Below are 23,628 nucleotides of genomic sequence, written 5' to 3'. Positions count from 1 at the left end.
TAGCGGCTTCAGTCTGTAGTGCTGCTTCTTGGTGTAAGATGAATTTCTATAACACAGCTATTTTCTGATTTCCTTTACATTTAGGCTCTGCTTTGTTTTAGTTCACCTGCTACTTCCATAACCCAACCCACTTGAGAAAAAAACATCCCTGTCCCGAGTTTGTCACCTGGGTCTTATCCATGAGCTATAAGGTAAAATACGGGGTGCTTCTATTTGTTCTTTTTCATAAACTCGTGAAATACTCTCGGTAAGTCGAGTCACAGAAAAGATTAGCCACTGTTGACAGAGCCACTCGGGGCAAATTGCCCTGCTCAAAGGCAGATTGACAGATTTCTTTCCGCCTTGTCAGCTCAGGGATTTGAATAAGTAATATTTTGGATGCTAACCAAACACATAACCACCCAATTTGCTCCAAACTACAGACCATACCACACCTATTCTTGTGAAGGGTTAAGTGGCCCAATCCCCATGTTACCTTTAGCAGCCTGCATCTTCCACTTTTCTCTGTTCTGGTGTACTTCTTCATTCCAGATGGCCTTGAAGCTCTTGTGGTCCACGTTTCCCAGGGAACAGTTGAGTGTTCCGCTGCCCTCTGACCCTGTACTGATAACGCTGGACCTCTTACCATCCCCCACCGGAATACTGTTCAGGCTGCATACACACAGAGAGAGACAGAGGGCATCATACGCCAGGCCTAACATGCACTCTTAACTGCAACACCGGACACAGCCACTTAGAACACACTTAACCAGTAAAATGGATGGATACATTTTTCTATATGATCCCTCAAATGAGTTAAACATTCAATGACATTCTGGCATAACCCCGACTGACCAGGTTCTACAGAGGGATTCCACTGAGCATGTGATTGGACATCCAAACCATGCTGGAGGCAATGGGAATGAGGCATTGGGGTTTATCGATGCTCATAGAATAGCACTATAATGTGTTTATAGAGCACCCTAGGTGAATATGAGCTAAAACGATTTGTGATAAAATGTCATTGCTATTCATCAGCTTGGTCCAAAATTCAAGACGTTATATGAATCTAACCTTTTATTGAATAAAAGTTTTTCAATGAAAAAGTGCAAGTTTTTTTTTTCATCAAAAACCTGCACACCACATTTATTGGAATATCTTATGAACAAAACTGAATTTATGTATATTCTGATTAACATTTGACTTCTTGAAGTTCACCTGATTCTTTGCAAACTCTTAAGTGGTCATTCATGAAATTGTGTTTTACTTGGGTATAAATATGAGGTGGCACACTGACAAATTGCCTTAAAGGTTGATAAACTTTAAATCTATAGAGCAATAGTTCTATAAAAAATCGCTACATGCCTGAAATGATCAATTTCCAATATTAGGGCATAAATAAGAAATGTAAAACTGGAATTATGACGAATTTGCCTGGAAGTAATGTGAGTGTTTTTGCGCACATGTACAGTGACAAGGACGGTTCAAGTGAAAAAAATAATTTGTTGGATCTTCCAGCAGGACAAAGATCCAAAGCATACCTCCAAATCCACATGAAAATGGTTGACTGATATTGACTGATATGAGCCTATACTCATCTATAATAATGTTGTGTCTACTATAGCAGGCAAATCCGGTTGGAGTTAAGTCATTACAACCAGCTTTCAAACAAACATGTGTGCGTGTTTAGGGTTTACGTTGAACAAAGAGAAAGTGTGGACTTCTCTTGAGCTATGCCCCAATTTAGCTTTATCCTAATATGCCTTGGAGAAGCAGGGAGAGCGAGAGAAAGTGAAATAGTGAAAGAATTGAGATGGAGAGAGAGAATGAGAAGAAGTATGAAAAAGATATCATGGATGAGGGGGCATGGGTGGACGAGAATTCAAGTAATATTTATAATCCTTCTATTCGGATAATGATGACTAGGTGGCAGCAGAGCAGCTGTTGATCACAGCTTAATGTTGTCTGGCTTCTGTTAATGATTGGCTGTGTAAGTGTTTGTGTGCTTGTGTGTGAAAGCATGTCTGAAACGCAAGTGGGATTTTTTAAATTGTCAAACCAAAGTACAACGTAATGCTTACTTGCCAGCTCTCCTCTCAGTACAGCAACTAAAAATAAAATATAAAAAGTATTACATAAAAAAATAAAGTAAGAAACATAAGCAGGCAGAACAAAATAGAAATGTGTGTAATTACAGTAGGTGCGTGCACATGTGTGGTGAAAGTGGTAATGTCTTTCAAATGTGCTTTCATTGTTATCCCTTTAGTCTATGGGTTCTATGAAAATGTTTAGAACTGATTGTGGTTCAGTCTGAGAATGTTGAGAGTGTGTGGAATGGCACACCAACAACAGCAAGATGACCATTAACACAGAATGGGGGAAATGGAGGGCTAGTTCAATATAATGTACCATAAACAGCCTGCCTTATTCAACCACCACTGGCTGTCTTCTGGTCACAAGCAAGTCTTATGCCAGATCATTTATATCTAACGTACAACACTGTCACTCTTGTCTCTTGTCTCTGTCCCCAATAGGCTGACCTCTACAGCTGTGAAAAGTCATTGGAGAAAACTCCTGCTATATAGCAATAGTCTATTCTTCTCTTATTTTGATCCACTACATACCACTTAAATCTGTATCCGTAAGAAGATCTGTAAGAAGACTAGTCTCTGAATTGTGAACATATGGTTTTCCATAATAGTTTCATCACCATAGAAGTCATATCACAGATCATATTAATATGGAGCTATAGCTTCACCAAAAGACATGTAATGAGCTAGTCATTTTTCAAAGCTGTCTGTTAGGTTGTACTCTAGATAGCAAGGTTGGTTACCAAAAGGCTGGGAGGCTGTGTAAAATGCAAATAAAAACCAAATGCAATGATGTGCAAATAATTCATACCTATATTTAACTGAAAATAGTACAAAGACAGACATCATATCAAATGTTGAATCTGAGCAATTCTATTGTTTTTGGATATATGCACGCCCATATTGAATTTGATGCAAGCAACAAGTTTCAAAAAAGTTGGAACAGGGACATGTTTACCATTGTGTTGCATCACCTCTTCGTTTAACAATATTCTGTAAGCTTATGGGAACTGAGACCAATTGCGGTAGTTTTGAAAGTGAAATGTTTTCCCATTCTTGCTTGATATAGGATTTCAGCTGCTCAACAGTTCGGGGTATCTTTGTCATATTTTTTGTTTCATAATGCGCCAAATGTTTTCAGTGGGTGACAGTTTAGCACTTTTCCTATGGAGCCACGCTGTTGTAATACGTGCAGAATGTGGTTTGGCTCTTGATTTTATATGGTTTGCATACAGGCACCTGGGGGCCATACACACTACTGAGTCACATTATGAGTTGCCCTGATGATATTGTATGCAAGGAGGAACAGCCCGTGATTTCAATTGTTAACTTTTACTTGTCGGTGTGAGTTTGAATCCAGCCCTCAGTCAGTGAATTACACAATGTACGGAAAAGATTTTGTTCTTTAACATATTTCGCTCATGAGACCCGATGTGTGATTTAAGCGTTCCCTGAATTTTTTTGAGCAGTAACTATTTAAATGTGTTTTGTTTACTTACGTCTTTTTTTAATATATTCACACAAATAAACAAGTCTCCAGTTTATGGAAATATTTTCCAGTATATTATTTATGTGTATGAGGGTTTATCCTCAGCATCACTCCTCTGTTCGATACATGTGATGCATATGTGAAAAACGTCTGAAGAGCACCCACCAGGACTGGAATACAATTCATGTGTGTGCATGTGTGTGTGTCCGCATTTGTGTGCGGGAGAGAATGTATGCATGCGTGTGTAAGTAATAATGTCCAGGGTCAGCTTCACCTGGAGCGTCGGAACCCAGCAAGGCCGGAACGAGACGCCTCATCGATCAGCGGTGTCACAATCTTCTCTGTCATGTCTGAGAGGACTGTGAACGTGGGCTCCACAATGAAATCAATGAAGCCTGAGGGGCAGAAAATCATATGGGACCAGTGAGATCTATCCAACCCTCTCTTTCTCTGGAAAACATGTATAACAGTGTTTCACTGACTCACCGATTTGAGACTGGGCCACCATGGTTGACTTGCGGTCACACAGTGGAGAGAAGGGAAGGCCCAGCTCAGCTTCTTTATCCCCCTGAGGACACAACATGACCGCTGCTTTGGACTCTTTTCACATGGAAGTAGAGGATGTATTGGTGTTCCCAGAGTAGTAAAAAACTCAACTGTCATTTGAAAGTTAAACAACCTCTCCTACATGAAACCACTCTAGTGTCCTACATCACAGTATAGTTGATTTTTCAACAAAATATTTTAGCCATAATCAGTTAGTAATAATTGGTTAGCCTGAGGAGAACAAAATTGAAGGGGCAAAATCAATGTATTTGAATTATTAGCATTTCCTGGTCATTAACTGTGCTTGACATTTCAATTAATATGATTAGTGGCACAACATCTGGGAATGGACTCATTAGACTTCAATCCATTTATCAAAATTCAGGGATGCATCCCAAAAGTCACCTTGCTATTCCCTAGTGTTGCACTATTTTTGAGCAGAACACAGTTTGGCCTTTTCAACAGCAGTGCACTGTCAAGGGAATATGGTGCATGGATTTTTCCATTTGTAGGCCCTACTATTAATTAGCCTTTAATGCTAATGGAGGGATATCCTTACCTTAAAATCTTTGAATCACATCTAGTAGATAACTGAGACAGGATTCACCATTGGTTGACTCTGGGTAAGCAATTCACTGGGCAGTCACTGCAAGACCTTATATCCAATGCTATGTTTTGTACTCATTCATTTTTTTTTATCAATAACAACTACATTACTCACTGCCATTTTAAATTCAGAATTAACACTAAGGTATTTCACTAAACATAATGTCCTTTAGTTTAGTGACATTGCTTGTTCTTATACAAAAACATTCTGATAGTGCATGCCTCCCTTATCGCCTATAAATAATAGTAATGTAAAATGCCTTTTCAAGATTCACAAGGCCTATTTGGAGACTTGCTTCTTGTCTATGAGTGTACAAAGCCAGTGGCAGGTCTAGTCTTGTATCAGTCTAATGTGATTAGTGTTAAGTAGGGAAGCAATAAAATAGGATTAACCAGAATAGGATTAAAACAATGGGTTTATCACCTATTTGTTATAAAAGGAGAAGGCATTGGGACTAGTTAAATGCTAGCCAAATATATATGACTTGGTGTAATGGATCTTATACCACACATCTGAACAGGGTCCATATTTGAAACCACTCAGAGTAGGAGTTTGAATCAAGATCTAGTAAAGTGTTTAGAGGCAAGGAAGATAGTAGAGTTATTATTGTTAGGAGTAAGGATCAGGTTTTAGGTGTTAGGATTAAGTTTCAGTTTTACTCTGTTTAAGTGGTGAATGGTTTGTGGTTTAGGGTTAAAGATCTGGGGTGAGGGGTTAGAGATCTGGGGTGAGGGGTTAGAGATCTGGGGTTTTTTGGGTTAGAGATCTGGGGTTTTTTGGGTTAGAGATCTGGGGTTTTTTGGGTTAGAGATCTGGGGTTTGGAGTTAGAGATCTGGGGTTTGGGGTTAGAGATCTGGGGTTTGGGGTTAGAGATCTGGGGTTTGGAGTTAGAGATCTGGGGTTTGGGGTTAGAGATCTGGGGTTTGGAGTTAGAGATCTGGGGTTTGGGGTTAGAGATCTGGGGTTTGGGGTTAGTAGACTACCTGTCTGAAAAACTCCTCCAGAAGTGATGTGGTCCATCTGTGGTGCAGATCCCATTTCTTGGCCGGGTGGCTGATGTCAGCTGTGTGCAGTATTAGTGATATGGCCTTGGGCTTGTCTATCCTAGAAAGAAAAACAGTATAGAACCGAGAAGATTAATCAGAGAGATGGCGCATTGGGGTTATTGCATTTTCGGTATCAATTAGTTAATCTCCTGTAGGGCAGCCGAAGGTTTAGGGTAAACCAGTTAGCATTAATAAGTGTTGGGAACAATATGAATGGGCGCTGCAGTTTGCTGTAATAAACAGGAAACTGTCTATTTGTAAATAGACTAGACACAGTATTATAGAGGTATATAAGAGGCACTCACGCCTCTGGCTGCTGGAGAAAGTTCTTCATGGCCTTGATCTGCTGGAAGTGACAGGACATGTCCGTGGCCAGGACCATCTCTACCACCAGGGCGCGGAGCTCTCTACCATAGGACAGACAGACAGGTTGGACAGAGGAGCAGACAGATAGGTCAGAGAGGAGCAGACAGACAGATATGTCAGAGAGGAGCAGACAGACAGATATGTCAAAGAGTGGAGCAGACAGACATATAGGTTGGAGAAAGGTGCAGACAGACAGAGCAGGACACCATTTCTACAACCAGGATCCACCACACTCAGAGGATCTGTCCTACCTCCAGTCGTCCTTGGACAGGTTGAGGAGGATGTTCATCTCATCATCGTCCTGTAGGAGGCGGTAGGCTGCGCTCACATGGTGGTTCTCCAGAACTGCACGGTCATTATATAAGATGGCTGTGCCTGACCTGAGTAAACACATTAAAGAAGGTAAACAATAACAATAACAATAATATAGTTTGATTTGAACGGGAATGTCAGATCTTGGATACATTTCATTTGGTTAAATGTGGTGCCCTTCTTACGCCCTAATCCAATGAATGGTTACATATCATCACATTTGATTAGCTCAATATGAGGACATACAGAGCATACATGTTAAAGGCAGTGTAATTCGTATTCTGTACACAGTAGAAATGTCAAACCGTTTTGCCAGTGATCAGAACCTGTTATGGTTAGGCAAAAAAAAAAGATGGCAGTCATAACGAGGCAGATGTGGCATTAGAAGTGCTATTCACGGTCTTTAATCATCACTACTCTAAATGCATAACAATGTGTTCCCATCCTTGTCTGGATGCCTCTGGCCTCACTCTGTTTTCTCTCCCCTTGCTAAGTGCTATTTTCTGCCTGTGTTACGCCTGTCAGGGACAATTACCTGGTCTGGATATGGAAGTTGTTAGTGGTCCCTGTGTGTTCGTAATCATGGACTGCGGCAGCGAAGATCATGGCAAAGATCTCCAGTTCAGTCAGCCAGTGCTGGAGACAAGAGAGAGACAGGACACGGGAGAAAAATACGGATTATTTCATTATATCAATATGCTATTTCCAAAGGTGTTATTCGGTTGAAATGTAATGGGTGTTCAAGTCTTCTTAACAAGTCAAGTTTCATTGTTTGGGTGTTCATTTTGTTTAACAGGTTAAGAAATTTTCAATGCCAGTAAAGCACATTGAAATTTGAGGGAGAAGTAGAGAGACAGAATGTTAGAAAGAAAAGAAAGACAAAGTAAAAGAAGGTTATTGAGAAAACACAGGAGTATGAGAGTAGAGGAGGAGCTAGAGGGACACAAAAGGTGATGAAGGCAATTTAGACGAGAACAAACCAAAGAAAAACAATGTGGAGGCTGATGTTGGTGCATTGTGAAGTAAATGTAGGTGACATGTTAGCATTGCTTACATTCCAATACACCTAACCAGAAAAAAGCTACCTATGTATATTTCATAATCCTCCCTGAGTCAAAACAGAAAACTACACAACACGTCATCAGTCTTTCATAGAATGATAAAACATATTTTTATACGAGAGACATTTCTGGATATCGAAAGTAATTAATTAAATTCTACCCCTTTGAAATTCCTTTCACACAATGTGCCTTTTTTCTGAAAGCCTGTCCTGTTTCTGTTATGCAGGAAACATATCACATTTGGTTCTTGCCCTGACTTTTTTCATTACCCCAAATTGTCTGCTGTACAGAAGTAACTGTGGCGACAGGCAGTAGCAGTAACATTGTTATGGGTCTGTGATGAAATAAAAAGTGAAGAGAGAAGTTTTAATCTTACAGAAAACCACTATTAGTTTACTTTTCTTCACACGGTTTATAGCTTTATTAACTTATACTTACTTTCATATCTTAATATTCAGGCAATATGCCGGCACTAAACAGTAAACGTTTATTTAATGGCATTTGTTGGCAGTTTGAAATAGCTTTACGACAGAAATAGAAGCTTTTGGGTTATGAATGTGCTGCCTCCACGTTTTAATAACAGTGATGACTAGCATCTCATAAACCCTACTGACAGTTTTACAGGCTTTCCTGTGGATTTAAAGGTGTCAGAGACAAAGCTCCTAAAAACCAGCTGTCATTTCTGTCCCTCAGCCAGTATGTGGCTGTGTCTTCAATGGCACCATATTCCCTTTCAAGTGAATAACTTTGAACAAGGCTCGGATTAAAAGTAGTCTATCTACAAAAGGAATAGTGCCAATTAGGACACAACATTTTCTACTATGAACGTGTACATACTTTAAATGACGCTTTCACCAGCACATCAATTGGACCATGTGTGACTGGCACATATGGATCAATGAGAATTCAATAGCTCGACTCTGTGAAATCATCCTATCCCATCATCGTGCTCTCAACATAAACCATGACTCATCCCAACAACAAGTAACACAGCACCAGGAGGTTAATGAATAGAGAGCAGGGAGGTGACAGGAATAAATATCCAACAGTCAGGAGAGATTAACTAGGACCATGATCAATGAAGTCACAGTAGGGCGCAGGGTATAGGGTCAGGGACAGAAAGAGAGGGGGCTAGAGAGAGTGGAGTGCGTGAGAGAAGGAATTAGAGAGAAGGAGAGTGAGACAGAAAGGGAGAGAAGGGGAGAGACAGAGAGGATCTGAGTGTGGGCAGGGAAAGGAGCTGAGGTCAGAGTGAATGGAGAGATTCATATAGACTACAGTACCCTGGCCCTGACACACATTCTGTTTTACTATCCGTGCGTGCTGGGGCGGAGCTTAGTATTCACATCCATGGGTACGTGCGTGCAGAGGCAGTGCCTTTCCTACCCATTTTTTGGGCAAAACATTTTTAATCGATTTCTCACTTTGAACATACAGGCGGAGAATATTGCTTACCATTTTGCCAATCGTCCTTTTTTTCTACCTAGAAGAACAGAAATTTGCACCGGAAGTTACAAGGCCTGGATGTTAGCTGCCTTTGTCAGACCTGGGTCATCTCCATCTTCCCTGCCTTTCTCACTAGACACACATTCATAGGCGGAAATCCCGGGGGGACAGGGGGGACACGACCCCTCCCATCCTGGGGAATAATATGATTTGTCCCCCCCAATATATCACTGTGAACATAACGACGTAATTTCAATAATACTAATAATATGCTGTGAAAGCAATTGCGCTAATTAGAGACATTTAATTGCACGTTTTTAACGTAACAAAAATGGCAGATTGCCTCACAATGGTTTGATCCACTGCCCCCCCAGACCTCAGCAGTGGCATGTCGGGCAGGTACAGTGTGTGTGTGGGATCTGATGGAGTCTGTTGTTGGTGGCAGACTTTCAGTAGATCTAACAAAGGATATTTTAGACATTTCTTTATTTCTACCACGCAATAAAATAAGACACAGTTATAACTGTCACCAGCCTTCATTTTCTCTGCATTGAATTACATGTCACACTTTGCTAGCTAGCGGTTAACCGACGTTTTCTAGCTAGCTACAGTAACATCAACCAGTCTTTGCAGCTGTTTGCAACTGATTTCAAGTCAATTAGATTAAACTTTATTGTCATTGAACAAGTACAAGTACAGTACAACGAAATGCAGTTAGCATCTACCTGTAACTAGAAGTGCAAATAGAAGAGGGCAGAAAATGTGCAAGTATTAAGTATAATGTATATTACAAACCCGATTCCAAAAAAGTTGGGACATTGTACAATTGTGAATAAAAACAGAATGCAATGATGTGGAAGTTTCACATTTCAATATTTTATTCAGAATACAACATAGATGACAAATCAAAAGTTTAAACTGAGAAAATGTATCACTTTAAGGGAAAAATAAGTTGATTTTAAATTTCATGGCATTAACACATCTCAAAAAAGTTGGGACAAGGCCATGTTTACCACTGTGTGGCATCCCCTCTTCTTTTTATAACAGACTGCAAACATCTGGGGACTGAGGAGACAAGTTGCTCAAGTTTATGAATAGGAATGTTGTCCCATTCTTGTCTAATACAGGCTTCTAGTTGCTCAACTGTTTTAGGTCTTCTTTGTCGCACCTTCCTCTTTATGATGCGCCAAATGTTTTCTATGGGTGAAAGATCTGGACTGCAGGCTGGCCATTTCAGTACCCGGATCCTTCTTCTATGCAGCCATGACATTGTAATTGATGCAATATGTGGTCTGGCATTGTCATGTTGGAAAATGCAAGGTCTTCCCTGAAAGAAACGACGTCTGGATGGGAGCATATGTTGTTCTAGAACATGGATATAACTGTCAGCATTGATGGTGCCTTTCCAGATGTGTAGGCTGCCCATGCCACACGCACTCATGCATCCCCATACCATCAGAGATGCAGGCTTCTGAACTGAGCGCTGATAACAACTTGGGTTGTCCTTGTCCTCTTTAGTCCGGATGACATGGCGTCCCAGTTTTCCAAAATGAACTTCAAATTTAGATTTGTCTGACCACAGAACACTTTTCCACTTTGCCACAGTCCATTTTAAATGATCCTTGGCCCAGAGAAAACGCCTGCGCTTCTGGATCCTATTTAGATACGGCTTCTTTTTTGACCTATAGAGTTTTAGCCGGCAACGGCGAATGGCACCGTGGATTGTGTTCACCGACAATGTTTTCTTGAAGTATTCCTGAGCCCATGTTGTGATTTCCATTACAGTATCATTCCTGTATGTGATGCAGTGCCGTCTGAGGGCCCGAAGATCACTGGCATCCAGTATGGTTTTCCGGCCTTGACCCTTATGCACAGAGATTGTTCCAGATTCTCTGAATCTTTGGATGATATTATGCACTGTAGAAGATGATAACTTCAAACTCTTTGCAATTTTTCTTGGAGAAACTCCTTTCTGATATTGCTCCACTATTTTTCGCTGCAGCATTGGGGGAATTGGTGATCCTCTGCCCATCTTGACTTCTGAGAGACACTGCCACTCTGAGAGGCTCTTTTTATACCCAATCATGTTGTCAATTGACATAATAAGTTGCAAATTGGTCCTCCAGCTGTTCCTTATCTGTACATTCAACTTTTCCGGCCTCTTATTGCCACCTGTCCCAACTTTTTTGGAATGTGTAGCTGTCATGAAATCCAAAATGAGCCAATATTTGGCATGACATTACAAAATGTCTCAATTTCAACATTCGATATGTTATCTATATTCTATTGTGAATTAAATATACGTTAATAAGATATGTAAATTATTCTATTCCTTTTTTACTCACAATTTGTACAGTGTCCCATCTTTTTTGGAATCGGGTTTGTACAAGTGGAATGTATACACGTGCAATGAAGGCAAATGCAGTACAAATGTCAATGCTAAATGTGCAATGAGAGAAGCTTGAGTCAAAGAGAGAAGCTTGCAATGCAATGTATGTAATGTTCCTTAACTGGAAAGAGGACAGTGTTTGAGTCAATCGTTTGAAAGGCACTTCCATGCACGTAGCTAACATCCAGTATGTTTGTTGTATGTTGGTGGGGTTCACACACAATAGCTGAATTTGCAAAGCAACAGTAGCGAGAAAACCGAGGGTGCAAACTACAACAGTATCAGAGCACTACTTTTGGTGTCCCCCTCAAGAATAGCTCTTGAAAAATTTTAATGTAATTGTCCCCTCCAAAGTTGATATCAGATTTTCGCCACTGCACACTTTACCTTTCTGCTGCTGTCATTGTTTGTAGAACTACCAACGCTAGGCCTGTCAATCTTTTCATGCTGCCGCTCAGGAACTTAACTAAAATAATTTTCCAAGGGCAGATATGACTAGCATTCGTTTTCCCCACTGTACCCAGAGAAGCTCCCCCCCTTTTTGTGGTGTCCACAAAAATGTGTATTTAACCCCAATTGTTCAGTTAACTCTAATTACTATATACCCAATTCAAAAATAACCTTTTTCTTGATAAGCAATATGTCCGTACAATGTTACATTTTCGTAGTTTAATAATCCTTTTGATGATTTTTGTTCATACAAACACACACACACACACACACAAAGTATAATAAAGCGAGTGTCTCTTACCACCATGCCTGTCTTCAGTAGTAGATAGTGTACTGTTTGGGTGACATCTGCAGCATGCATTAAATTATGGTAGGGATTCTTGTGTTTGCTGTAGCCAACCTCCAAGGCTTCCACAAAGGACACAAGGGCAGAAATAGGGATCTGTACAACAAACCAAAATAACATCATCAGCAGAGCTCAGCGAGTCACTTGAGTGGAAAAATCAGGCTTGTTATTGGGTGTGCATGTCACACGTATGCATATAGCTTAAGGCCTGACTCTACATTTAGACAATTCTGAAACATCAAACATCAAAACATCAAACAATACTGAATCAGTGCCACATTTACATTTTTGTAAAAAACAACATAAACAAGGTATCTTACAAATTCAGCAAGTTATGATGTAAAATAAGCTATTAGAAGTGTTTTCATTCATAATTTATCATTAATGCGTTCTTTGATGTGCTTTGTTGAGCTTATCAAATCACCTGCACATTACGTGCAAATTGTTTGAGCACGAAAATGTTATAACATGCAAATAATTTGATAGCAATGAATAAATAAAATGATTAAACTAGTCCCTAGAGCAGGTTGGTTCTGAAGGATTTTTATTGCCATAGAAAAAGGTGACTGTTTAATTTGACAGGTTATCCCCAGTTGACCTGAGAGTTGACCAAAGTTACCCCCCACTTCCCCTCCTCAAACCTGATTCATAGGATGCTCAACTTAGGGAATCTTCACAAGACATATTGTCTCTTTCTTGATTGCCTAGAAGTCTGTATTCTCCTTTAATGTATTCTTAGTTTTCATTAAAATATTCTGAAAGAACTGACCAAAAGATGGGGGACAGTTTTTTTGTTTAAACCCATCTTTTCTTGTAAGCGAGAAACATACAGTGGGAAGAACAATCTGATACCCTGCCGATTTTGCAGGTTTTCCCACTTCCAAAGCATGTAGAAGTCTGTCATTTTTATCATAGGTACTCTTCAACCGTGAGGGACGGAATAAAAAATCCAGAAAATCACATTGCATGATTTTTAAGTAATTAATTTGCATTTTATTGCATGACAAGTATTTGATACATCAGAAATGCAGAAATCTTTGTTTGCAATTACAGAGCTCATACGTTTCCTGTAGTTCTTGACCAGGTTTGCACACACTGCAGCAGGGATTTTGGCCCACTCCTCCATACAGACCTTCTCCAGATCCTTCAGGTTTCCATCCATCCTCCCCTCAATACGGTGCAGTCGTCCTGTCCCCTTTGCAGAAAAGCATCCCCAAAAATTATGTTTCCACCTCCATGCTTCACAGTTGGGATGGTGTTCTTGGGGTTGTATTCATCCTTCTTCCTCCAAACAATGCGAGTGGAGTTTAGACCAAAAAGCTCTATTTTTGTCTCATCAGACCACATGACCTTCTCCCATTCCTCCTCTGGATCATCCAAAAGGTCATTGGTAAACTTCAGACGGGCCTGAACATGCGCTGGCTTGAGCAGGGGGACCTTGTGTGCGCTGCAGGATTTTAATCCATGACGGTGTAGTGTGTTACCTATGGTTTTCTTTGAGACTGTGGTCCCAGCTCTCTTCAGGTCATTGACCAGGTCCTGCCATGTAGTTCTGGGCTGATCCCTCATCTTCCTCATGATCATTGATGCCCCACGAGGTGAGATCTTGCATGGAGCCCCAGACCGAGGGAGATTGACCGTCATCTTGAACTTCTTCAATTTTCTAATAATTGCGCCAACAGTTGTTGCCTTCTCGCCAAACTTCTTGCCTATTGTCCTATAGCCCATCCTAGCCTTGTGCAGGTTTACAATTTTATCCCTGATATCATTACACAGCTCTCTGGTCTTGGCCATTGTGGAGAGGTTGGAGTCTGTTTGATTGAGTGTGTGGACAGGTGTCTTTTATACAGGTAACGAGTTCAAACAGGTGCAGTAATACAGGTAATGAGTGGAGAACAGGAGGGCTTCTTACAGAAAAACTAACAGGTCTGGAATTGTTACTGGTTAGTAGGTGATCAAATACTGATGTCATGCAATAAAATGCAAATTAATTATTAAAAAAATCATACAATGTGATTTTCTGGACTTTTGTTTTAGATTACGTCTCTCACAGTTGAAGTGTGCCTATGATAAAAATTACAGACCTCTACATGCTTTGTAAGTAGGAAAACCTGCAAAATCGGCAGTGTATCAAATACTTGTTCTCCCCACTGTACAAGTTCTGTTTTCTTCTTTGCGTTTAACAAACACCTTCGTATGCAGGTCCAGGTAGTTGTAGAACCTCTGAGACCTTCTGATATAATGGAATTAAAAGGGACTTAAAAGGGCGTCACACACTGAGGCCTCCGGGGAGACAGATAAGGGAATGGGAGAGAATGAGATGCTTACCTTGAAGCGATTGATGAGGTCATATCTGGTGAGCAGCTCGTAGAATATAAATTTCAGCGCATGGTCCCCACTTGTGTCGTTCAGGGCAAACACATCAAATGACCATGTGTCAACGTGCTGAGAATGAGTCAATATCAAAACGATCAGTATTACAGGTCCACATCTGAATTTGAATGAGTCTGTCAGACAAATCCATAGGAAGCAGTAGTAAAACAAAAGTTCTGTGCATCTGTGAATTCATTCATTTTGCTTGATATTGGTTATAAAAAAACTACAATTTCAATTCTTACTCAATAAATTATCTTTATAAGCTGCCTGGTCAATTGAAAGGTAGAGCCTAAAGCAAAAGACAGAGACCAGAGAGCAGTAAATATGTCTTGACATCAGAAGTCACTTCTAGTTTCTTTGATGATGGGGTTTTACGAGTAATAATATTATGAACTTAGTAACAATGAACACGAAAATAATCTTCTACAGCTAGAGGTGAGTTATTGATATAATCATTCTCTCTTTTTCTTACTCACCTTTCTCTCTCTACCTCACTCCCCCTTCAACCTCCCTCCCTCCCTCCCCTTTCTCTATCATTCTTTAAACAACAACTCCCTTCCTCTATCCCTCCCCCCTTTTTATATATCTTTCAAACAAAGTTCTATAGAGTTCTTCTGACATGCAGGGGCCATTTGTATTGGAACACATTAAAGATTTAAATCTTTAAATTGGAAGTTTTTTTCCAACTCTCCATCTCTGTCTGCTGCCACTGGCTTATACAGCCTCTAGGCATACTGAGAGAGATGGAGAGTGTGTGTGTTTGTGTGTGTGTGTATGTATGCGTTGGGGGGACAGAATAAGAGGAAGAGAGCAGGCTCAAAGATGCCTGGCACCCCCGACAAAGTTGAGTCAAACTGATCATCGTGCAATCCACGACCAAGAAATAACAACGCCTCATGCCTTCGTCCAACAGTTGGAGATGCCGCCTGAACCAAGAGATGATCAAGAATTGACCAATCAGCACAAAGCTTTAGAAATCCTATGAAAAAGATGTTAATTTCCTTAGAAACTGACCTTGCTGAATTAACAAAAATATTTATTACGGCTGTGCAAACTTGAAGATTTAACTGCTGCTCCTCTGTGAGACTTCCCTACACACGCCAGTACATGTTTGGATTAGGATATGTTGTTCCTAGTTGATGGAAAGCACCAAACGCGAAAGCCAAAGGCCCCGCCCAGTCCTCTCCTTTAACAGTCCTGATAAGGAGACAAGGATTGATGAGCACAAAACCTAGATCCTTGTGTGTGTTCTCATCCTGTGTTTGTGTGTGTGTGTGTGTGCCAGTTTGAATAGAGACTTGCCCAAGTAGAGAGTGAGAGAGAGAAAGCTCATAACTTAGAAAATTATACTAGACAACAGACTGACTAGATGGAAAAACAGAGCTTGTAGGAGGATGAGCTATCATGCTAGCTTTTTCTATGCTGTCACGTTTCTACCAACTTAACCAAACATTCTAATAGTAAAAATGACAAATAACGTCCACACTTGGCATAAAGCAAGCCCCTGGACCTTTTTGGATACAAAAATCTTTGCTACCTTGGAGCAGTCTACCTTATGGTAGCTTGGTAGCTTCTACCGTAATTCCCTGTTTATAATTATGACTCGTACATACAATGTACAACTATATTAAACATCTGTCATAGGGCGCTACCAAACTTTATTTGAAAACACTGTAAGATCAAATGTATCATATGCTACATGAGTCTCTGAGACCTCTACGTTGTCAAGCAATCATCTGTGGTAAAGTTTGCAGATGGAAACTGCACCCATGTATGAACCGCCGTGGTTGAAAATGGCATATATTGGCAGTTTGGTAAACGATGGATTTGGGTAGTTTGGTAACTCATGTGTACAAGATTGTTTAAACAGTGCCAAGAGAACCTCCATCATAGGTTTTTTTAAATTCTAGTCAAGAGCACAATGTGGGACAGGTCATTTCAAACAGGCAATGCTGGCTGTTGACATACTGATTCAAACTGAAATGAATTGGTTCTGTCTGTTCATGAAATGTACTGGTTAGCAATTTAGGGTTTTCTGTTTTTGTATAGATATTGACCTACAGGCTGTAAGTTAATGTTAATGCCAATTTTGGATGTACAAAAAAATAAAGACCATGTCAATGTGAGAAGCCACATCCACCTAAAGCCAACTCTGACACCTATCTGTTGTCTTTACCTGGCTGTATTTTAAATGTGGTTAATCTATTTCTCCACTTGTCAATTGTCGCTCCACAGTGCTATTGAAATATTTGCTACCAGGAGAAAGTGTGAAAACATATCTCAAAACGATGAGGGTAATTACATTTCTGCAATTTAGCAGACAATCCTCTCCAGGGGGACTTACAGTAAGTGCATGCATTTTAAAAAAACCACAGTTTAGTAGTAAGTGCATTCTAATCAATGAATTAGTTGACTGCCACAGTCATTGCTGGAAAGAAGAACACACAAATAAAAAGTAAACAAAAGACAACAGACCAATGTGGCAATGGATTTGACGTACTCTACGAAAGGTATACTGCAGACTGCTTTCCTAGTCTCCAAGGGAAGCTGGTTCCACCACTGAGGTGCCAGGACAGAGATAAGTTTTGACAGTGTGGATCGGAAACTGCCCACGAAGCGGTCAGAGAAGCTGAGAGCCAAGAGGTGATTGACCAAAGAGCCTGGGTAGGGATGAAGGGATTGAGCATCGCTTGAAGATAGGGAGGAGATACTCTTATTGTGGCTTTTTTACGCTAGAACCATAGCTTTGAAGTGGATTCAAGCTACAACTGTAAGCCAGTGTAGAGTATGAAGAAGCGCAGTGACATGGGAAAACCTGGGAAAGATGAACACCAGAGCGCAGTTGCAGGCGTTTGGTTGAACACACCAAGAGTCCCACCGAGACAGCGGTGCAGTAATCCAGACGTGAGATAACAAGTGCCTGAAGAACTACACTGCTTTCTGAGTGAGGTAAAGACGTACTCTACAAAGAGAGCATGAACCTGCAGGATCGTGTCATTGCTTTGATGTATGCAGAGAACAGCAGTGTGCCGTTTGTGGGTCACCACAAGGTTTTTGCACTCTGGGAGGAGGACACTGTGCTGTTGTCAACCATGATTGACAGGCCTTCCTAGGAAACCTGAACAGCTCAGTCCTCTGAAGCTTAAGGTGGTGGGCTGCCATCCAAGCAGAGATGAGGGCCAGGCATACAGAGATTTGTGTTTTCACCTGGGTATATCTCCATAGGAAATGACAGCGCTAAGAGACTTGGAGTGTAGGGAGAAGAGGAACAAGAACCAGACCACCGGTAGTGAGAGGCTGCACGGCAGACACAATACATTTCACCTGGTTGGAGTGGTTGGCCAGAGGTTCGCAAACCAAAATGGAGCAGAGGCTGAGATGCCCAAATCAAAGGGGGTGGAAAGTAGGATGCTATGGTTCGTAATGTTGAACACAGCAGATAGCTCAAAGAGGATGAGAACAGAGGAGAGAGAGTTAGCTTGAGCAGTGCAAAGAGCTTCTGTTACATAGAGGAGAGCAGTCTGGGTGGAGTGGCCCGTTTTGAATCCCAACTGGTTATGGTCCAAGAGATTGTTCTCCACCCAAGAGAGTTGGCTGGAAACAGCACACTCAAGACAGAAGGGTTAACATAAAAACTGTACAGGAGGCTATTTACGTTATTACATTACAACCCAACATATTATGGACCTCTGATTGACCTCTGAATGAGCTGCCAATTGTGGTCACCCATATGAAAAGGTGGTATGTGTGTGTAGTAAAACATGGAAAATAATGCAAAGTAAGGACATTGGGCCAGTCCTAACAAAAAGCTTAATCTGACTTGGGATTGAGTTTAGGTTTAGAATTAGGAATAGAATTAGGATTAAGTTTTAACATTAAGGGTTAGATTTAGAAGTTATGGTTTGGTTAAGATTATGGTTGGCGTTAATATTAGGGTTAGAGATGACTGGCAAAAAAGGTATTTTTGCCAGTCATCACCATCATAGAAACACTGTGTGTGTGTGTGCGCGCGTGTGTGTTTGTGCCCAAACAGAAATGTAATATATGGCAATACATATGTACATGTGTATGTAACTTATACACTATGAGCATATACAGCTCTGGAAAAAAACACTGGACTTTTTCTTTCCTTTCCAAAAAAAGGGTTAAAATTAAGAACCCACTGCAAATTGAACACTTCTGTTCCTCACTCAAAACTATCCTTTTCAACTTTTTTGGAAAGGAAAAAAAAAATGCAGTGGTCTCTTAATTTTTTCCAGACCTGTATGCTGTAAACATATATTTGGCTTGATCAACACAAATGTACAAGAATTTGCTATTTTTATGTCAGATTGAAATATGTAATTAACATATATGATCATGCATTTTAAAATATACATTTAGTCTAATAATGTATATGTCCATATATTAGATGTCTGTATGGGTGTGGGCAGGTAAACATCTCCAACAAAACTCGTATTTTAATTTTCTTTCTCTATGTTGATGAAAACATGTCACCTGGCATGGAAAAATGCCGTAAATGCAGACATTACACAACATTAACAATAACCCATCAAGAAATTCCTTTTCCTAAGGGTAGTACAGCGCTAATGGCTTGCTTCCTTATGCATGGCAAGAAAATGGGCCTGGCTTTCAGCAACCAGAGAACAAATCATTAATCATTACAGGACAGCCAGAAATGGCTAGTAAAAATAACAAACGTATTTTGGTCAAATGCTGTTGTTGTGTGTTCTGGCATGGGAGGAGAACGGCCTGATATTCATCCTGTAGTCCTATATATATTCCATCATATGCAGTTGAATGAGGGCTTATTTGAAGGTAATACAGAGGTTGTAAATGTTTTAGGAAGCATGGTTTAGTCTCGATCCGCCCCCCTCCTTGTCTGGTCTATCGCCCCATTCCCGCCGCTCCCTCCTCCCCTACCAGGTCTCCCTTCTCCCCTACCAGGTCTCCCTTCTCCCCTACCAGGTCTCCCTCCTCCCCTACCAGGTCTCCCTCCTCCCCTACCAGGTCTCCCTCCTCCCCTACCAGGTCTCCCTCCTCCCCTACCAGGTCTCCCTGCGCCTCATGGGCCTGGCCCTGGTCGTTCCTAATACCTTGAGCACGGTGATCACGCTGGGCGGATAGCTTAATCCCACCATGTTGGACGTCCGACGGTACATCCTGTCAGGGAGAGATAACACGTACACGCACACACACACGCACACACACACACACACACACAATATCAGGACACCCAGAGACAAAAGGATGATGGGATGCCAAGCAGGAAGGAGCAGGAGTTCCAGTGGAGCGGGCAGATGGCTAGTCGAGTTAGTATTTCAAGAGGACAACTAGGTGGTTCTGGGAGGAACACTTGACAAGAGGGATATGATGTTGACCTTCTCAATGCAAATCAGCTGCCTTTGTAAAAATGGCAGAGTTCATTTTACTCTCCCTAGATTACATTTGGTCCCACTCACTTTTGAGTAAAATTATCTCTGCTCAGTGGAGTTCAAAGTGAGCAAGTTTGTGCATGGTTCAAGTCTGGGATTTTCATATTAATGCACTTCTGCTTTAGCTACAACAAAATCACAGACCCAATCTTTCAAAAGGTCAAAAACCATATTGATCAAATTAACATAATATCAACCTGTTTTCACAGGAAAAAAACATGATATCAAATAACATTTTGCAATTTGAGGGTCCGTTATTTGGTTGACTGTAAAATATAGATCTGGAAAGGTGTATCATCTTGGGACAAAAGTCTTACTAGCAAGGTACTTGCTAGAGAACTGAATCTTGGACATCTTAGCTCGGCAGGAACTAACAGACCAAGAAACCTGGCTAATGTCGATGTGATGTTTGGGATAAACAGTGAGTAGTGCTCCCGGTACGGTATAAAACACAATTCCATTTTGGAGGATTTTTGAGGGCAAACTAACCTCTCTACGAATATCCCAGCCTGCACTGCGTGTACAATACTGCGGAAGCGCGGTTTCTCCTCGGTCCGGCGCAGCATCAGACCCATCTGACGTGTGAAGGTGGAGGCCAACCAGTCACGTACCTCCGATGGCACAGAGTCTGTCTGAATGTCACTGAGCTCATCCTCAGTGTCCACCAGCCGTCTGCAGAGAGGGACAGACAGGTTGTGGTTGGGGAGGTGAGTGTAGGTACATTTAGAGCCTGTAGTAAATATATAAATATCTAAGAAAGAAACAAAGAACATTGTTCTCTCTAAATAATACAATCTTAAAAGAAACCAAATCTCAACACTCTCAATTCTCAAAATAATACAGTGTTTGCAGTAACCACGTCTCAACCATCACAAATTAATACAATCTTAAACCGAAACCACATCTCCACTATCACAAAATAAAATAATCTTAACCGAAACCACATCTCAGCCATCTCACTTCTCAAAATAATACAATCTTAACCGAAACCACATCTCAGCCATCTCACTTCTCATAATAATACAATCTTAACCAAAACCACATCTCAGCCATCTCACTTCTCAAAATAATACAATCTTAACGGAAACCACATATCAGCCATCTCACTTCTCAAAATAATACAATCTTAACCAAAACCACATCTCAACAATCTCACATATCAACATAATACAAATCTTTGTCGTAACTACACCTTAAACATCTCAAAATAATAACATTTTAACCTATGAGTTTGAAAATCTTTCAGTGACATGCCACTATGCAAATCATATGCCACGAGTGAACCTAATATGTAATCCATATTGCTTTGCATGTTAACTCAGGGAATGCATGCAAAGTGAAATAATAGGATTAGCTGTTTGCCAAATCTGCCAGCCAATCTGCAGTCAGCTGAGAGCTAGTGTCCCATCTCTTCTCATCAATACTTGCTGAATGAAGTTGAAAGGACAGGGTTTATTTGGAACACTTCAGAAGGTTTTTCATTACACACACAATTCAGTTCTCTTTCTCTCTAGCAAATATGTGTTGAAAGAGGCCAGAGTGAGAACAAGAGCAAAAAAGACAGCAGCAAGTGTCAAGGAGAGAAATGTATGTGTTATTTATTATATTTTTCTGTAACTATTCAATGTTGTCATTCAGTTGTTTTCATTCCACAATGTCTTTGACCCTTCTTATTATAACTTTTCATTTAATTTTGTTATACAATCAGTTTTTATTACAACGTACTTGCCCATCGTATACATTGATGCTTTGGCGAAACCCAATGTTTTTCATGCTAATACTGCCATTTTAATACATACAGTATTTGACAACGTCCAAGACAGACTGAAGGAAAGATAAAGATAGAATATAACATTCACTAAGCACAAAACATTTTTAAATTGAACTTGGCTTGAAAAGAACGTGCCAGCTAATGTAACTAATAGTCCAGTGAAATAGAAGAATCTCATTCATAGTTGTGGCTGTGATAAAAAATCCTTACCGAGTCTCCTCGATGTACACTGACTCCAGGACCGAGGCTGCATACTCCAAGTTCTTCTTGAGGTCGACGACAGATGCTTCTCCTCGCTCCAACTGTTTCACCAAACATCTCAACCTGGGTTACAGAAGATCAGGCCATAGTGTTGATAGAACAACTGCCACGATGCAGATGTTATTTTGCATGTGTTACTTTTCAGACTTCAGCTCTTTTAAACCATACAACACAAGACTATGAAAAAGATAACTTTAAAACACAACACACTACCCAGGCCATTCGACCACTGAGGACACCGATGTCATGTCCTTTGTATTGTTTCAATGTTTGTTTTTTTACACATTAGCTAATAAAAACCCATTAGCTAATGTGTTGACGTTTCATTTCTTAATATCGAAATGATTATGAGCATGGCTAATATCTAAGCTACACCAACCTAGCTTAATTCGCCCGGGTGGCAAATGAATCAGCTACATTTTAGTGGAACTATATATGTATTGTGTTTAGAATACCAATTAATAACATGGCTATGAACGCTCATCCTGGCACATATCTAAGTTTAAAAAATGATACAGTGTCATATAATAAAACGTGTTTATATACATATATAATTTTGCTGCAACTCATGACCTCAGTATTTCTTGAGTTCTACAGTCTTGACACTATCCTGAAAGACACACTACACACTACCCAAATAAAGATACCTATAAACACACTACACACTACCCAAATAAAGAGACCTATAAACACACTACACACTACCCAAATAAAGAGACCTATAAACACACTACACACTACCCACATAATGAGACCTATAAACACACTACACACTACCCACATAATGAGACCTATAAACACACTACACACTACCCAAATAAAGAGACCTATTAACACACTACACACTACCCAAATCAAGAAACCTATTAACACACTACACACTACCCACATAAAGAGACCTATAAACACACTACACACTACCCAAATAAAGAGACTTATAAACACACTACACACTACCCAAATCAAGAGACCTATAAACACACTACACACTACCCACATAAAGAGACCTATAAACACACTACACACTACCCAAATAAAGAGACCTATAAACACACTACACACTACCCAAATCAAGAGACCTATAAACACACTACACACTACCCAAATAAAGAGACCTATAAACACACTACACACTACCCAAATAAAGAGACCTATAAACACACTACACACTACCCAAATAAAGAGACCTATTAACACACTACACACTACCCAAATAAAGAGACCTATAAACACACTACACACTACCCACATAAAGAGACCTATAAACACACTACACACTACCCAAATAAAGAGACCTAAAAAAGTGACCTTTATAACATTACACACTTCCCTGAAAAAGACCAATAACATATATTCATTCTAATATACTGTGGCTAAAAACGGAATCTAATAGGCACATGATGACTCAAAATACAGTTGCCCTGAAAGTAGGGCAGGGTGAAAATAAAAAGGTATGTGTGCTATTGTTATGTTTGGATCATTGGTTAATCCTATTTGGTTATGCTAAAGTTAGACATAGATCCACATTTAGGCAGCCACCTGGTACGCCTTCATTTCACAATCACAAAAGAGACAGTGATGACATAGTCATTACTAACCTCATGCCAAATGTTACTTTAATACAAACAAATTAATAATAATAATTACAAGTAATCAA

The 23,628-nt window shown here is 40.3% G+C and overlaps 1 protein-coding gene across 6 annotated transcripts in view; it reads right to left on the bottom strand.

Annotated features, from left to right (window-relative positions):
• Positions 1-23,628, bottom strand: part of pde1ca (phosphodiesterase 1C, calmodulin-dependent a) — a 114,371-nt gene that overhangs the window by 17,006 nt on the left and 73,737 nt on the right. For 4 of the 6 annotated variants that reach the window (XM_010899021.4, XM_010899022.4, XM_010899024.4 and 1 more), the window contains 13 exons: positions 21,921-22,034; positions 20,429-20,611; positions 19,601-19,667; positions 14,457-14,573; positions 12,084-12,224; positions 6,972-7,072; positions 6,376-6,504; positions 6,064-6,165; positions 5,696-5,816; positions 4,045-4,126; positions 3,833-3,953; positions 2,061-2,087; positions 476-651 (listed from right to left, as the gene is read on the bottom strand). In XM_010899021.4, coding sequence (XP_010897323.2) covers positions 476-651; positions 2,061-2,087; positions 3,833-3,953; positions 4,045-4,126; positions 5,696-5,816; positions 6,064-6,165; positions 6,376-6,504; positions 6,972-7,072; positions 12,084-12,224; positions 14,457-14,573; positions 19,601-19,667; positions 20,429-20,611; positions 21,921-22,034 — 1,481 coding nt within the window. The remainder of the gene's footprint in view (positions 1-475; positions 652-2,060; positions 2,088-3,832; positions 3,954-4,044; positions 4,127-5,695; positions 5,817-6,063; positions 6,166-6,375; positions 6,505-6,971; positions 7,073-12,083; positions 12,225-14,456; positions 14,574-19,600; positions 19,668-20,428; positions 20,612-21,920; positions 22,035-23,628) is intronic. The other 2 variants (XM_010899023.4, XM_010899026.4) reach the window with 1 other exon arrangement.

This window comes from Esox lucius, chromosome 21 (genome assembly GCF_011004845.1).
Source record: "Esox lucius isolate fEsoLuc1 chromosome 21, fEsoLuc1.pri, whole genome shotgun sequence".
Classification (NCBI taxonomy): domain Eukaryota; kingdom Metazoa; phylum Chordata; class Actinopteri; order Esociformes; family Esocidae; genus Esox; species Esox lucius.
Note: the sequence above shows the minus strand (reverse complement) of the source record. Positions and strands in the feature narration are given on the sequence as shown.